The 15,443-nt window shown below is 28.5% G+C and overlaps 1 protein-coding gene across 5 annotated transcripts in view; it reads left to right on the forward strand.

Annotated features, from left to right (window-relative positions):
* LOC129748188 (neurogenic protein mastermind) overlaps window positions 1-15,443 on the forward strand; it is a 369,439-nt gene that overhangs the window by 98,795 nt on the left and 255,201 nt on the right. For all 5 annotated transcript variants that reach the window (XR_008737676.1, XM_055742699.1, XM_055742700.1 and 2 more), the window contains one exon: window positions 12,980-14,075. Coding sequence is in view for 4 of the 5 variants with exons in the window: in XM_055742699.1 (XP_055598674.1) it covers window positions 13,524-14,075 (552 nt within the window). In the remaining variant the exon portion in view is untranslated. The remainder of the gene's footprint in view (window positions 1-12,979; window positions 14,076-15,443) is intronic.

Raw genomic sequence — 15,443 nt, forward strand, 5'->3', positions numbered from 1 at the left:
AGAAATATGAAAGAAAAAATTCTACCAAAAAAGAAGTTAAAAAAATATAACTGGCACTAAAAAAAGGCTACAAGAAGAGAAGAAAAAAAAAACCCATAACAAAATCATACAAAAGAAATAATAATAAGAATGTTAGAAATCTAAAAAAACACCAACCAAAAAAAAAATTACACAAATTATTAAAAATAACAAGAATTTGAAAAAATGAGAAAAATATCCCGTATTACAAAAATTAAAATCATGAAAAAGAAATCAAACATCAGAATGTTAAAAATCGAAATAAAAAAAACAAAGTTGACAAAAATAAAAATTACAAAAAATTACAAAAATGAGAAAAAATAACATAAATTACAACAATTGCAAAAAAATTTAAAATAACAAAAATTCAAAGTTACAAAACTTTAAAACAAATTCAAAATCATCAAAAACTACAAATATAACAAAAATTATATAAAATTATCAAACAGCGAGAAAATTACGAAACTAATGTTAATTACAAATATGTAAAAAAATTATATAAAATACAAGAATTACAAAAAAAAATCCGATACTACGAAAATTGTTAAAATGACGAAAATTACAAAAATTAAAAAAAAGTCAAGAATTACAATATTTACACAAATTTCTGAAAATATGACAAAATTACAAAAATTGCTGAAATTAAAAAAATTCAAAACTTACAAATACAAATATAAAAAATGACAATAATGAGGAAACAAATAAAATAAAACACAACTGGGAAAAAACAAAGGTTGAAAGAAAAGAAAAATAAGAATTCAACGATCCGAAACATAAACAAAACCATGACAAACGAAGAAAAACAAGAATGACAAAAACTCGAGAAAAACTCATCAAAAATTTAAAAAAAAATCAAGATTGACAGAAATAAAAAAAAAACGAAAAAATTACAAAAATTGCTAAACTAACAAAAATCACAAATTAGACGAAAATGACAAAAATTACCAATGAAAAATAATACAAAAATTTAAAAAAATGCAAAACTAACAAAAATAACAAAAATGACAAAATGGACGGAAATTACCAGAATGACAAAAAAGACAAAAATGTTAAAAATGACAAATGAAGCATATTACAAAAATTACAAAATATACTAAAATGACCAAAATGACAAAAATTACAAAAATTACAAAAATGACAAAAATTACAAAAATTACAAAAATTACAAAAATTACAAAAATTACAAAAATTACAAAATTACAAAAATTACAAAAATTACAAAAATTACAAAAATTACAAAAATTACAAAAATTACAAAAATTACAAAAATTACAAAAAATACAAAAATTACAAAAATTACATAAATTACAAAAATTACAAAAATAACAAAAATTACAAAAATTACAAAAATTACACAAATTACAAAAATTACAAAAATTACAAAAATTACAAAAATTACAAAAATTACAAAAATTACAAAAATTACAAAAATTACAAAAATAACAAAAATAACAAAAATAACGAAGATTACAAAGATTACGAATATTACAAAAATTACAAAAATGACAAAAATGACAAAAATTACAAAAATTACAAAAATTACAAAAATTACAAAAATTACAAAAATGACAAAAATGACAAAAATGACAAAAATGACCAAAATGACCAAAATGACCAAAATGACCAAAATGACCAAAATGACCAAAATGACAAAAATGACAAAAATGACAAAAATGACAAAAACGACAAAAATGACAAAAATGCCAAAAAAATTACAAAAATGACAAAAACGACACAAAAATGGCAAAAAGGACACAAAAACTTCACAAAAATTTCATAAAAATGACATAAAAGTGACGTAAAATGACTCTGAAAAAAACACATAAACGTCACGAAATAACACAAAAATTTCACAAATTTAAAACACGAAATTGACACAGAAATGACACAAAGTTTAACACAAAAATGTCACAAATGTGACACAAAAATGACACACAAACGACACCAAAATTCAAAAACTGGTACAGAAATGAACACAAAAATTTACACAAAATTGGACACAAAAATTGACACCAAAATTGACACAAAAAATGATACAAAAATGGACAAGAAAATTGACACAAAAATGACAAAAAATTGCACGAAAATTGTCACAAAAATTGATTCAAAAATTAACACAAAAATTTACACAAAAATTGACACAAAAATAAACACAAAAATAAACACAAAAATTGACACAAAAATAAACACAAAAATTGACACAAAAATTGTCATAAAAATTGACACAAAAATTTTCACAAAAATTGATAAAATAATTGGCGCAAAAGTTGACTCAAAAATTGACACAAAATTGACACAAAGTAGCTTTAAAATTGACAAAAAAGTGACACAAAAAATGACACAAAAATTGACAAAAAAAAAATTGACACAAAAATTGACACAAAAATTGACACACAAATTGACAAACAAATTGACACACAAATTGACACAAATATTCACTAATCACTAATCACTAATCGTACTTCTACAGCCAGAACTTATGTCTGAGTCCCAAAGAATAATAAGTATCTTATTATTCTTCTTGTCTTTGTTTATGTTTTTAATTATTCTAACATAAAAACATTAAAATGATCAAAAACACAAAATGGTTGGGCCTACCATAGAGCAGAGAACGCAGAGACTTCTGGAACACAGGAACAGGAAGAAACGTGGACCACCAGTACCATACGTTTCAAATGGGCAGTATTGTTGGAAGCATGCTAAGAAAAATGCTCCTTGATGAAGAAATCATGTGCAATCTAAAGTGATTATGCCAATCACTAGGATCGTTTGGGGCTGGAAATGATTTATTTTGTACACAGAAATCCCAAAACCTAAAAAAATCTTTGAAAATCTAAGCTTTTTTATGGACTGTTTTGGATTTCAATGTACAATCATTTCTGGTCATCGACCAAGGATAAAGCGCCTTTACTCGCTCTTGAAAATAAAAAAGATATAACGAAAAAAAATTAATAGAACGATAAAACCTTTCGAGATCTCCTTAGAGCTCGAAAAGTTTTTAAGATTTTTTAATCGTATAATCAAAATTAATCATTAAATTACCTCGAAAGTTCTCCACAAATCATAAATTAGGAATAATAGATTGAAAAACTGATTGAAGACTGAAAATTAAAGAACTAGAAAAAGAAAAAGGAACGTCCTCACCGGTTTTCTGCTAACTTCCGCCTCTCGCTGCTGACCTCTTTCGGTATCAAAAGTTTTGTCATTTTTAGCACACATTTCTCAAGAATTTAATTTCCTGATTTCACTCCTGAGCGTATTATGCGGAAGGCATTGTCTTCAACATGAGATACACATTAGAACCTTTTTTCTGTTCCATCACATTTTTATCAACTTCAACTTTCACTTGTATAAATATACTCAAAAGAAATCATAATAAATATCTTCGATCACTTGCAATGTCCATTCCCCAATTCCCCCGCACGTATCTAAACAATTAAACAAAACCGTTCGGTATCCCAAAAGCTTTCTTTCATTTACAACACTTCTAAACCATCAAAATCTAACCCTCCTCGTCAATTAAACTGTGCAAAAAACTTCCTGAAGCTACCGAACTGAGCACTATAAAAACAACAACGATGTTCAGTGCAATAAAAACTGATACATGATTTCACACTTGTCTCTTTCTCTTATCAGCAGTGACTTCTTCTTTGTATCTCATGAATACATCATCAATTGATTATTTATTGGTATCAAAAATCAAAACTTTATCTCGAAAATGACAGAAAACGACAAAATTCAACGCAGAAAAAACAAACGCGACCGCACTCGACCAAGGCCTACTCGTCTCTCCTGACACACAAATTGACACAAATATTGACACACAACTTGACACAAAAATGGACACAAAAATTGACACAAAAATTGACTCAAAAATGACACAAAAATTGACACAAAATTAACATAAAAATTGACAAAAAAAAATTGGCTCATAAATTGATACAAAAATTGACACAAAAATTGACACAAAAATTGACACAAAAATTGTCACAAAAGATGACACAAAGTTTACACAAAGTTGGCACAAAGTTGGCACAAAATTGCACAAGAGTGATACAAAAATTTTCACAAAAATTGACCAAACAGTTGACACAAAAATTGATACCTAAATTAACCCAAAAATGACAAAAAAGAACACCAAAATGGTACAGAAATGACACAAAACTGACACAAAAATGTCACAAAAATGACACAAAAATTGACACAAAAATTGACACAAAAATTGACACAAATATTGACACAAATATTGACACAAATATTGACACAAAAATGACACAAAAATGACACAAAAAAAATTGATTCAAAAATTAACACAAAAATTGACACAAAAGTTGCCACAAAATTTGACACAAAAATTGACACCAAAATTGACACAAAAAATGATACAAAAATGGACACAAAAATTGACACAAAAAGTGAAACAAAATTAACACAAAAATTGACACAAAAATTGTCACGAAAATTGTCACAAAAATTGATTCAAAAATTAACACAAAAATTGACACAAAAATAAACACAAAAATAAACAAAAAAAAACACAAAAATTGACACAAAAATCGACACAAAAACTGACACAAAAATTGTCATAAAAATTGACAAAAAAATTTTCACAAAAATTGACACAAAAAATGACACAAAAATTGACAAAATAATTGGCACAAAAGTTGACTCAAAAATTGACACAAAATTGACACAAAGAAGCTTTAAAATTGACACAAAAGTGATACAAAAAATGACACAAAAATTGACACAAAAATTGACACAAGAATTGACAAAAAAAATGACACAAAAATTGACACAAAAATTGACACAAAAACTGACACAAAAATTGACACAAAATTAACCTAAAAATTGACAAAAAAAATTGACACATAAATTGATACAAAAATTGACACAAAAATTGTCACAAAAGATGACACAAAATTTACACAAAGTTGGCACAAAGTTAGCACAAAATTGCACAAGAGTGATACAAAAATTGACCATACAGTTGACACAAAAATTGATACCTAAATTAACCCAAAATGATACAGAAATGACACAAAACTGACACAAAAATGTCACAAAAATGACACAAAAATGTTACAAAAATGGCACAAAAATGACACAAAAATTGTCACAAAAGATGACACAAAATTGACACAAAACTGACACAAAAATGTCACAAAAATGACACAAAAATGTCACAAAAATGACACAAAAATGACACAAAAAAGACACAAAAATGACACAAAAATGACACAAAAATGTCACAAAAATGGCACAAAAATGACAGAATAATGACACAAAAATTACAAAAAACTTGGCACAAAATTGACACAAAAATGATACGGAGATGGCACAATGCTACACAAAAAAAAACATAAAATTGAAACAAAAATCACACCAAAATAATTCAAAAATGACACAAATAGTGAGCTGACAGCAAAACATAGACTTCCGACATTCCAGCAGATCATTTTCCTTTGGCGGAAGTACGTCGGAAATCGAAAGTCAGGACTTCCGGAGTAAAATTGTGTGCTGACATCGGATACTGAGAACCGAATTCAGGGATGAAATATAAGTTTCAACTCAAAATTGAGACCAATAATTTCGAAATGTACTCGTTTGCACCAAACGTTTCACAGTGTTTGATCCAAACTTAGTGATTTTCAGAAACTCTCGTCGCTAGATTAGTAAGTAAGTAATCCAAGCCGCAGCGCATATCGAATTGCCTAACTGGCAAATCCGCAGCTCGTGTCTGAATCAACGGCGGTTGGGGTCCATGCCATGTTTCGTTGTAGTGCTCATTCATTTTTTACACAACCATTTGGTCAGCAACCGCCATTGGTTGGGTTCCATTTGTCGAGCATAATAGTGCTCCACATAATAACAAAAGCCAAGCCGCGCTCCATCCATATTCGTTTGTCGTCAGCCAAACGATTACTACACTCTGATGGGAGGGAAAAAACTAGATGAAACCTAAATAAATTTGCCTTTATCGAGCGATCGGTTGAATCAGTAAAGTCTGAATAAGTTGGTTCAGTTCAAAGAGTTTTTTTTAAAGAAATGAGTACGCCCGACACATGAGTCTCGATGAGAAGAACAACCAAAAGGTGAAGTAATCAGTCAGCCAGAGACTGGTTGATGGTTGTGTAAAATTTCAGTAACAATCGTAACCGCACAAGTGACATATGTAGGCTACTTACCCATTCGCTCATTGTTGGCGGGGTGATTTTTACACCTTTATGATACCGGTTGGCCCATAAATTGCAATTGCACTGCCAATCTTAGCCCGAAGTGCTTGGAGTGCTCTCCGGTTGATCCATTTTGCCGTTAGATTACTGTTAAAAAAAAAATAGTTCTGGGAACAATAATTGATGGTCATTCAAGATCTAATCAATAGTAAATATGTTTGATTTAACAATATTTACTGCTAATCTTACCTAAACATTTTCCTAAAAGAAATGGTTTTAGACTCAAAATTTTTTAAGGGTGTTATCCACCCTAAAGAAATCTCTTGAATGAAAACCATTTCAAACTTTTTCTCAAAAGCAAAACCCTAAGGTAATTGCATTTTACACCAACCTCACATCATCATCATCATCATGACCAAGATCATTGTGCTAAAAACACAGCGAAAAAACACCATATCACACACCAAAGTGCATCAAATTAAAGCGAATCTCTCCCATTGAAGACATTCGCAATCCAAGAGCGAGAAAAAAAGAGGGGAAACAGTCTGTTGTTTTTTTTTCCTCGACACACAACTTTTTCATTCACTGATTCAACCAGCTATTATAGTCGGCAGTCAGCAGCAGCAAAGGGAGAGCAGCAGTAAATTCGCACAAGTGACACCGAATCGTTGTTGCTCGTTCGCTCAATGCAAGCGCGCGTGCAATGACGATCCCGACAATTATCAATTATGGGCTTTAATTGCAGTTTCCTCATTAACTTCGTCGATGCTGCTTTAACATCTATCGCGAAAAAATCCTGAACTACATTCTAGTATTTGGTATAAGAACATCTCGAAACCATGGGTGGTCCCTCGGATTTTGTCGTTTTGAAGACCGAATTCCAACCTCAAATAAATCTCTTAAACCCAATAAGGTTAAGGCTTCAGATTGAAGGGAAATTTGAAATTTTTTGACATTTTTTCCATTTTTGACAGTTTTGACATTTTTTACATATTTAACATTTTTTTTAAATTTTGACAATTTTGAAGATTTTGAAAATTTTGACAATTTTGACAATTTTGACAATTTTGAAAATTTTGACAATTTTGACAAATTCGACAATTTTGACAAATTTGACAATTTCGACAATTTCGACAATTTTGACAATTTTGACAATTTTGACAATTTTGACAATTTTGACAATTTTGACAATTTTGACAATTTTGGCAATTTTGACAATTTTGACAATTTTGACAATTTTGACAATTTTGACAATTTTGACAATTTTGACAATTTTGACAATTTTGACAATTTTGACAATTTTGACAATTTTGACAATTTTGACAATTTTGACAATTTTGACAATTTTGACAATTTTGACAAGTTTAACAATTTTGACACTATGCAAATTTATAAAATCTCGGAAATTTTGACATTTGTGACAATTTTGTCATTTTTGTCATTTTTGTCATTTTTGTCATTTTTGTCATTTTTGTCATTTTTGTCATTTTTGTCATTTTTGTCATTTTTGTCATTTTTGTCATTTTTGTCATTTTTGTCATTTTTGTCATTTTTGTCATTTTTGTCATTTTTGTCATTTTTGTCATTTTTGTCATTTTTGTCAATTTTGTCATTTTTTGTCAATTTTGTCATTTTTGTCATTTTTGTCATTTTTGTCATTTTTGTCATTTTTGTCATTTTTGTCATTTTTGTCATTTTTGTCATTTTTGTCATTTTTGTCATTTTTGTCATTTTTGTCATTTTTGTCATTTTTGTCATTTTTGTCATTTTTGTCATTTTTGTCATTTTTGTCATTTTTGTCATTTTTGTCATTTTTGTCATTTTTGTCATTTTTGTCATTTTTGTCATTTTTGTCATTTTTGTCATTTTTGTCATTTTTGTCATTTTTGTCATTTTTGTCATTTTTGTCATTTTTGTCATTTTTGTCATTTTTGTCATTTTTGTCATTTTTGTCATTTTTGTCATTTTTGTCATTTTTGTCATTTTTGTCATTTTTGTCATTTTTGTCATTTTTGTCATTTTTGTCATTTTTGTCATTTTTGTCATTTTTGTCATTTTTGTCATTTTTGTCATTTTTGTCATTTTTGTCATTTTTGTCATTTTTGTCATTTTTGTCATTTTTGTCATTTTTGTCATTTTTGTCATTTTTGTCATTTTTGTCATTTTTGTCATTTTTGTCATTTTTGTTATTTTTTTCATTTTTGTCATTTTTGTCATTTTTGTCATTTTTGTCATTTTTGTCATTTTTGTCATTTTTGTCATTTTTGTTATTTTTGTCATTTTTGTAATTTTTGTCATTTTTGTAATTTTTGTCATTTTTGTCATTTTTGTCATTTTTGTCATTTTTGTCATTTTTGTCATTTTTGTCATTTTTGTCATTTTTGACATTTTTGACAATTTTGGCAATTTTGACAATTTTGACAATTTTGACAATTTTGACAATTTTGACAATTTTGACAATTTTGACAATTTTGACAATTTTGACAATTTTGACAATTTTGACAATTTTGACAATTCGACAATTGTGACAATTTTGACAATTTTGAATATTTTGACAATTTTGACAATTTTGACAATTTTGACAATTTTGACAATTTTGACAATTTTGACAATTTTGACAATTTTGACAATTTTGACAATTTTGACAATTTTGACAATTTTGACAATTTTGACAATTTTGACAATTTTGACAATTTTGACAATTTTGACAATTTTGACAATTTTGACAATTTTGACAATTTTGACAATTTTGACAATTTTGACAATTTTGACAATTTTGACAATTTTGACAATTTTGACAATTTTGACAATTTTGACAATTTTGACAATTTTGACAATTTTGACAATTTTGACAATTTTGACAATTTTGACAATTTTGACAATTTTGACAATTTTGACAATTTTGACAATTTTGACAATTTTGACAATTTTGACAATTTTGACAATTTTGACAATTTTGACAATTTTGACAATTTTGACAATTTTGACAATTTTGACAATTTTGACAATTTTGACAATTTTGACAATTTTGACAATTTTGACAATTTTGACAATTTTGACAATTTTGACAATTTTGACAATTTTGACAATTTTGACAATTTTGACAATTTTGACAATTTTGACAATTTTGACAATTTTGACAATTTTGACAATTTTGACAATTTTGACAATGTTGACAATTTTGACAATTTTGACAATTTTGACAATTTTGACAATTTTGACAATTTTGACAATTTTGACAATTTTGACAATTTTGACAATTTTGACAATTTTGACAATTTTGACAATTTTGACAATTTTGACAATTTCGACAATTTTGACAATTTTGACAATTTTGACAATTTTGACAATTTTGACAATTTTGACAATTTTGAAAATTTTGACAATTTTGACAGTTTGTCAATTTTGACAATTTTGACAATTTTGACAATTTCGACAATTTTGACAATTTTGACAATTTTGACATTTTTGACATTTTTGACATTTTTGACATTTTTGACATTTTTGAAATTATTGACAATTTTAACATTTTTAACATTTTTGACATTTTTGACATTTTTGACATTTTTGACATTTTTGACATTTTTGACATTTTTGTCATTTTTGTCATTTTTGTCATTTTTGTCATTTTTGTCATTTTTGTCATTTTTGTCATTTTTGTCATTTTTGTCATTTTTGTCATTTTTGTCATTTTTGTCATTTTTGTCATTTTTGTCATTTTTGTCATTTTTGTCATTTTTGTCATTTTTGTCATTTTTGTCATTTTTGTCAGTTTTGTCATTTTTGTCATTTTTGTCATTTTTGTCATTTTTGTCATTTTTGTCATTTTTTGTCATTTTTTGTCATTTTTGTCATTTTTGACATTTTTGACATTTTTTACATTTTTGTCATTTTTGTCATTTTTGTCATTTTTGTCATTTTTGTCATTTTTGTCATTTTTGTCATTTTTGTCATTTTTGTCATTTTTGTCATTTTTGTCATTTTTGTCATTTTTGTCATTTTTGTCATTTTTGTCATTTTTGTCATTTTTGTCATTTTTGTCATTTTTGTCATTTTTGTCATTTTTGTCATTTTTGTCATTTTTGTCATTTTTGTCATTTTTGTCATTTTTGTCATTTTTGTCATTTTTGTCATTTTTGTTATTTTTGTGATTTTTGTCATCTTTGTCATTTTTGTCATTTTTGTCATTTTTGTCATTTTTGTCATTTTTGTCATTTTTGTCATTTTTGTCATTTTTGTCATTTTTGTCATTTTTGTCATTTTTGTCATTTTTGTCATTTTTGTCATTTTTGTCATTTTTGTCATTTTTGTCATTTTTGTCATTTTTGTCATTTTTGTCATTTTTGTCATTTTTGTCATTTTTGTCATTTTTGTCATTTTTGTCATTTTTGTCATTTTTGTCATTTTTGTCATTTTTGTCATTTTTGTCATTTTTGTCATTTTTGTGATTTTTGTCATTTTTGTCATTTTTGTCATTTTTGTCATTTTTGTCATTTTTTTATTTTTTTATTTTTGTTTTTGTCATTTTTGTCATTGTTTTCATTTTTGTCCTTTTTGTGATTTTCGTGATTTTCTTCATTTTCGTCATGTTTGTTCATTTTGTCATTTTTGACATTTTTGACGTTTTTGACATTTTCAACAATTTGGACAGTTTTTGGCATTTTTGACATTTTTGACAATACTGACCTTTTTGACCTTTTTGACATTTTTGTCATTTTTGACATTTTTGACATTTTTGATATTTTTGAACTTTTTTATATTTTTGATCTTTTTGAAATTTTTGACATTTTTGACATTTTTGACATTTTTTACATTTTTGACATTTTTGTCATTTTTAACATTTTTGACATTTTTGACATTTTTGACAATTTCGTCATTTCTGACATTTTCGAAGTTCGAGACATTTTCGAAGTTTGAGACATTTTTGACATTTTTGACACATTTGTTATTTTGGACATTTTTGACCATTTTGTTGTTTTTGACATTTCTGGCATTTTTGTCATTTTTGATATTTTCGACATTTTTTTCGATTGTGACATTTTTGAGATTCTGATTCTTCTGATATTTTTGACTATTTTCACATTATTGAGATATAAGATATTTTTGATATTTTTTTTTATTTTCAAAATTTTTGATTATGTTTTCAATTTTGACATTTTTCAAATTTTTATCATTTTTTTAACTTTTTGTCTGACAATTTTTATATTTGACACGTTTTTGAAATTTTTGACATTTTAGAATTTATTTTTATGAATTTCGTTATTACATGGTTTTTTTTCTGGTTGTGGTACGTTTGTTGTTTGTTTTCTTATGTTTAATGTTTTCCATTGTGATTTCAAATTGTTATTATCATCAAGTTGCTGAAAATTTTGAATATTGTTTTTTTAACGTTCGCATTGTTTTTTTTTAATTTTTTGTCTGTTATGTGTGGCTTATTTCTGCGCAATAATGCTACATTTTACCCATTTTTGGTCATGGTCGTTGCCTTTCTGTTCTATTGTAGGGTCATTTTTTTCTTATATTTTTCTCTTCATTGGCGATTTCTTTGCAATTAGGACATAATTGCAAAGTTCTTAGAAATGAAGCAAGTTATTAATTTTTTTGTTCTTTTGCTTATTGAAACTTTTGTATTCATTTTGTCCCAGATTGTTTCCTCTAGTTCATTTACATGTTATTGGAATGCTTCTTCTGTGTGAATTTATTTGTCAATTTTTGAGTTTTTATTTTACTAAAATGTGGTCAGTTTGTGCTGTTTTTTGTTTAATGTGAACTTCATTTCCAAATCGATCTTTAGTATTTCGTTTCTCGGATTATTATTGAATTAAGTAGTTTTAGTTTTAGCCTTTTAATTTTTGTTTCTGTTTGGTTTTTCAGTTCAATAGTTCCGTATAATTTTGGTTTTGTGTGTTTTTTCGCATTTATGAGGCATTTTAGCAATTTTATCATTTTTTTATCTTTGTTATGATGATACAAAGTATTCTAAATTTGCATTTTGGAATATGAAACTTTATATTTGAGAATATATATGAGAAATTTTAGATTCGTTGAGATTCAAAATTCAAGATTCGTACTTGATGATTTGTAAGAATCATGGTTCAAGGTTATGAGATTTGTTGTTTGTGATTTGTTATTTGCAGTCATGGGGGACTCGATGTTGCAGCTTTGTGACTTTTAAAGTAAGAGACCTCGGGACTTTAGATTTGCGATTTTCGGATCTTTTTTAGGGAAAAATACCAAAAATTATGCTTGATAGGAATTAGTCTTCAGAACTGCGCTGTGTTTGAAAAATTAAAAATTTATTGTATTCAAAATAAATATATCATTTTTTTATGGATTTTACATTTTTAGTTTTTAGATCAAAATTTGAAGATTATTTGAAGAACTTGAATTTATAAATCGCGGCACTCATGCGCATGAGTACTAAAACTAGAATTCCGATTTTTAAGAATAAAAGTGGTGAAAAAACAAATTTTGTTGACATCAGGCGTTGGCTCTGCGCAAATTCTAACTATCGGGATTAACCCCTCGAATGACGTATTAGAAAGATTTTTTTTGTCTCACTAACTGCCTACGTCCGGGGGAAATAATGAAAAAAAGACAGTTTGAAGTTTTGAGTTCTTTTGAAGTCCGACATCAACAATCATTAGTCAAACACACAATACACCGCATCATTGACACCCTTTCTCTCCCTGAACATCTATAGTATAGTCTGATGAAAAATTTCCTGGAAAATCCAAGATGATCAATATGATTAATAGTTGTCTGTCTCCGTCTCTGATTTTCAGGTTCCCTTCCGATCTTTGTGAAGAATAATGGTCAACTTACGGACTGCTGGTGGAAACAAAATGTATCTACTAAACTCCCGAAATCAGCAGCAGCAGCAGCATAGGAGCAGAAATCGAAGGCACTGCAGCCGAAGTTTTCGATGAAGATGCCTTCCTCGAATTGAACGGTAGCAGCAGATTGAAAAGTGAAAACGGAAAGTGATGTTGATGGAAAAAGAGTAGTGAAACATCAATCGATGAGTGAGATAAGTGATTAAGGGAATTTCTCATGAAATTGAGAAAAAGTGGTTTTGGTAAGAAAGTTCCGTTCTAGGAATATCTGTGTTTCTGTGTCAGGGTGATGGGCAATTGGGGAAAGAAGACCGCATCAACTTAGAAGAAAGAAGTGCAAAGAAAACTGGGGTGGCATAAGCGATGAGCCGAATGAAGAAGCAGAAGCAGTCGCAGCAGGTGGTAATTGGGGACTAAACCAGGAAGAACTTTGTGGGACACGCGCTCTCCAGTAGCACGTGCCATCCACAAACGACCACAAACGGAAGTCTGTATGGATGCGGGAGGTCTCCCAGTATTTCCGGGTGCTAATCAGGCCAATCACCTGAACAACATTCACCTGCAGCAGCAACAGCAACAACAGCACCATCTGCAACAGCAGCATCAGCAGCAACAGAATCAACAGCTCAGTCTGCAGCAGCAGCAGCAAATGCAGCTGATCAACAATCAGCATCAGCTACAGCAACAACAGCTTCATCTAGCTCAACAACAACAACAACAGCAGCATCAGCAGCTGAATCAATCGCAGCAACCCGGAGGAGAACTTATCCCCCCGAAACGCCAGGCCGTCTTTGATCGGTTGAAGAGAAGAATAGAAACGTACAGGCGAAGACAGACCGATTGCACCCCCCGATTCGAGCAAACCTTTAGTGGAGTGTGTGAACAACAGGCGAACGAAACGAGTGCGCTACAGAAAAAGTTCCTGGAGTCGAAGAACAAACGTGCGCTCAAGAAAGCGGAGAAGAAACAGGAACCATCCCAACAGCAGCAGCAGCAAAGCGGACAAACGACGATTGCCGGCAATCTTCAGAGCAGTGTTCATGTGGTGAGTACCCTAACCAGAATAATATATAGGAAAGTAGGTCTTTTGATAGGAAAAACTAGCTAAAAGAAGTAGGTACACTTGATTTAGTACCAATTTTAAATTCCTCCTATTTTGAATATCGTGCTGCTTTTAGGCCGACCCCTATTCTGAAGTATTATTTGAGACTATTTTGAGTCAAAATTGAGACAATTTTGATACCAATTTCAGACAATTTTAAAACAATTTTGAACAAAATTTGTGACAATGTTGGGCAAATTTTTAAAATTTGAAGAAGATGACGAGACAATTTTGTGACAACTTGGAGACAATGTTGAGACACTTTCGGGACAAACAATTTTAAGATAAATTTGAAAAAAATTTGAGACAATTTTGAAATAAATTTGAGACAATTTTAAGACAATTCTGAGACAATTTTAAAACAAACTTGAGACCATTTTGTGAAAATTTTGAGACAGTTTTAAGACAAATTTGAACATATTTGTGACAATTGTGAGACAGCTTTGCTTCTATTTGGAGAATAATTTCAGACAATTGTGAGACAACTATGAGACAGTTTAATTCAATTTTGAGACAGTTTTGAGACAAATTTGAGATAATTTTGAAAATTTCGAGACAATGTTGAGACAAACTTAGGACAGTCCTTAAAGAATTTTCAAACTAATTGCTAATTAGAGACAAATTTCAAAACAATTTGAAGCTTTAGCCAAGTTTGAGATTAATTTGATACAAATTTGAGACAACTGTGACTCAAATTTAATATTATTTGAAGACCAATTTGAGACAATTTTGAGAAAATTAAGAAACAATTTTGAGAACAGCGTTATAAAAATTTTGTGACAATTTTGAAACAAATTTTCGACAATTCGAAGACAAATTTGAGACACTTTTGAGTCGATTAAGAGACAATTTTGAGACAATTTGGAGTAAATTTTGAGAAAATTTGCAAACAATTTTAAAAAATTTGAAAATTTTGAGTCAATTTGATCTAAATTTGGATACAATGTTAAGACAATTTTGTGACAAATTTGAGCTAATTTAAGTCAATTTTGAGACAATTTTGAAACATATTTGATACAATTTTGTGACAATTTGGAGACAACTTTTAAACTTATTGTGACAATTTGAAAAAATTTAAAGACAAATTTCAAGACCATTTTGAGACAATTTAAAGACAACTTTGAGATAATTTGAAAACAATTTTTGAAAAATTTGAGATTTTGAGTCAATTTTAAACCTATTTGACACAAATTTGACATTTTTGACATTTGTGTCAGTTTTGACATTTTTGACAATTTTTGAAATTTTGACATTTAGTACATTTTTGACATTTTTGACATTTTGAACATTTTTGACATTTCTAACATTTTT

The sequence above is a fragment of the Uranotaenia lowii genome, chromosome 2 (assembly GCF_029784155.1).
Source record: "Uranotaenia lowii strain MFRU-FL chromosome 2, ASM2978415v1, whole genome shotgun sequence".
Classification (NCBI taxonomy): domain Eukaryota; kingdom Metazoa; phylum Arthropoda; class Insecta; order Diptera; family Culicidae; genus Uranotaenia; species Uranotaenia lowii.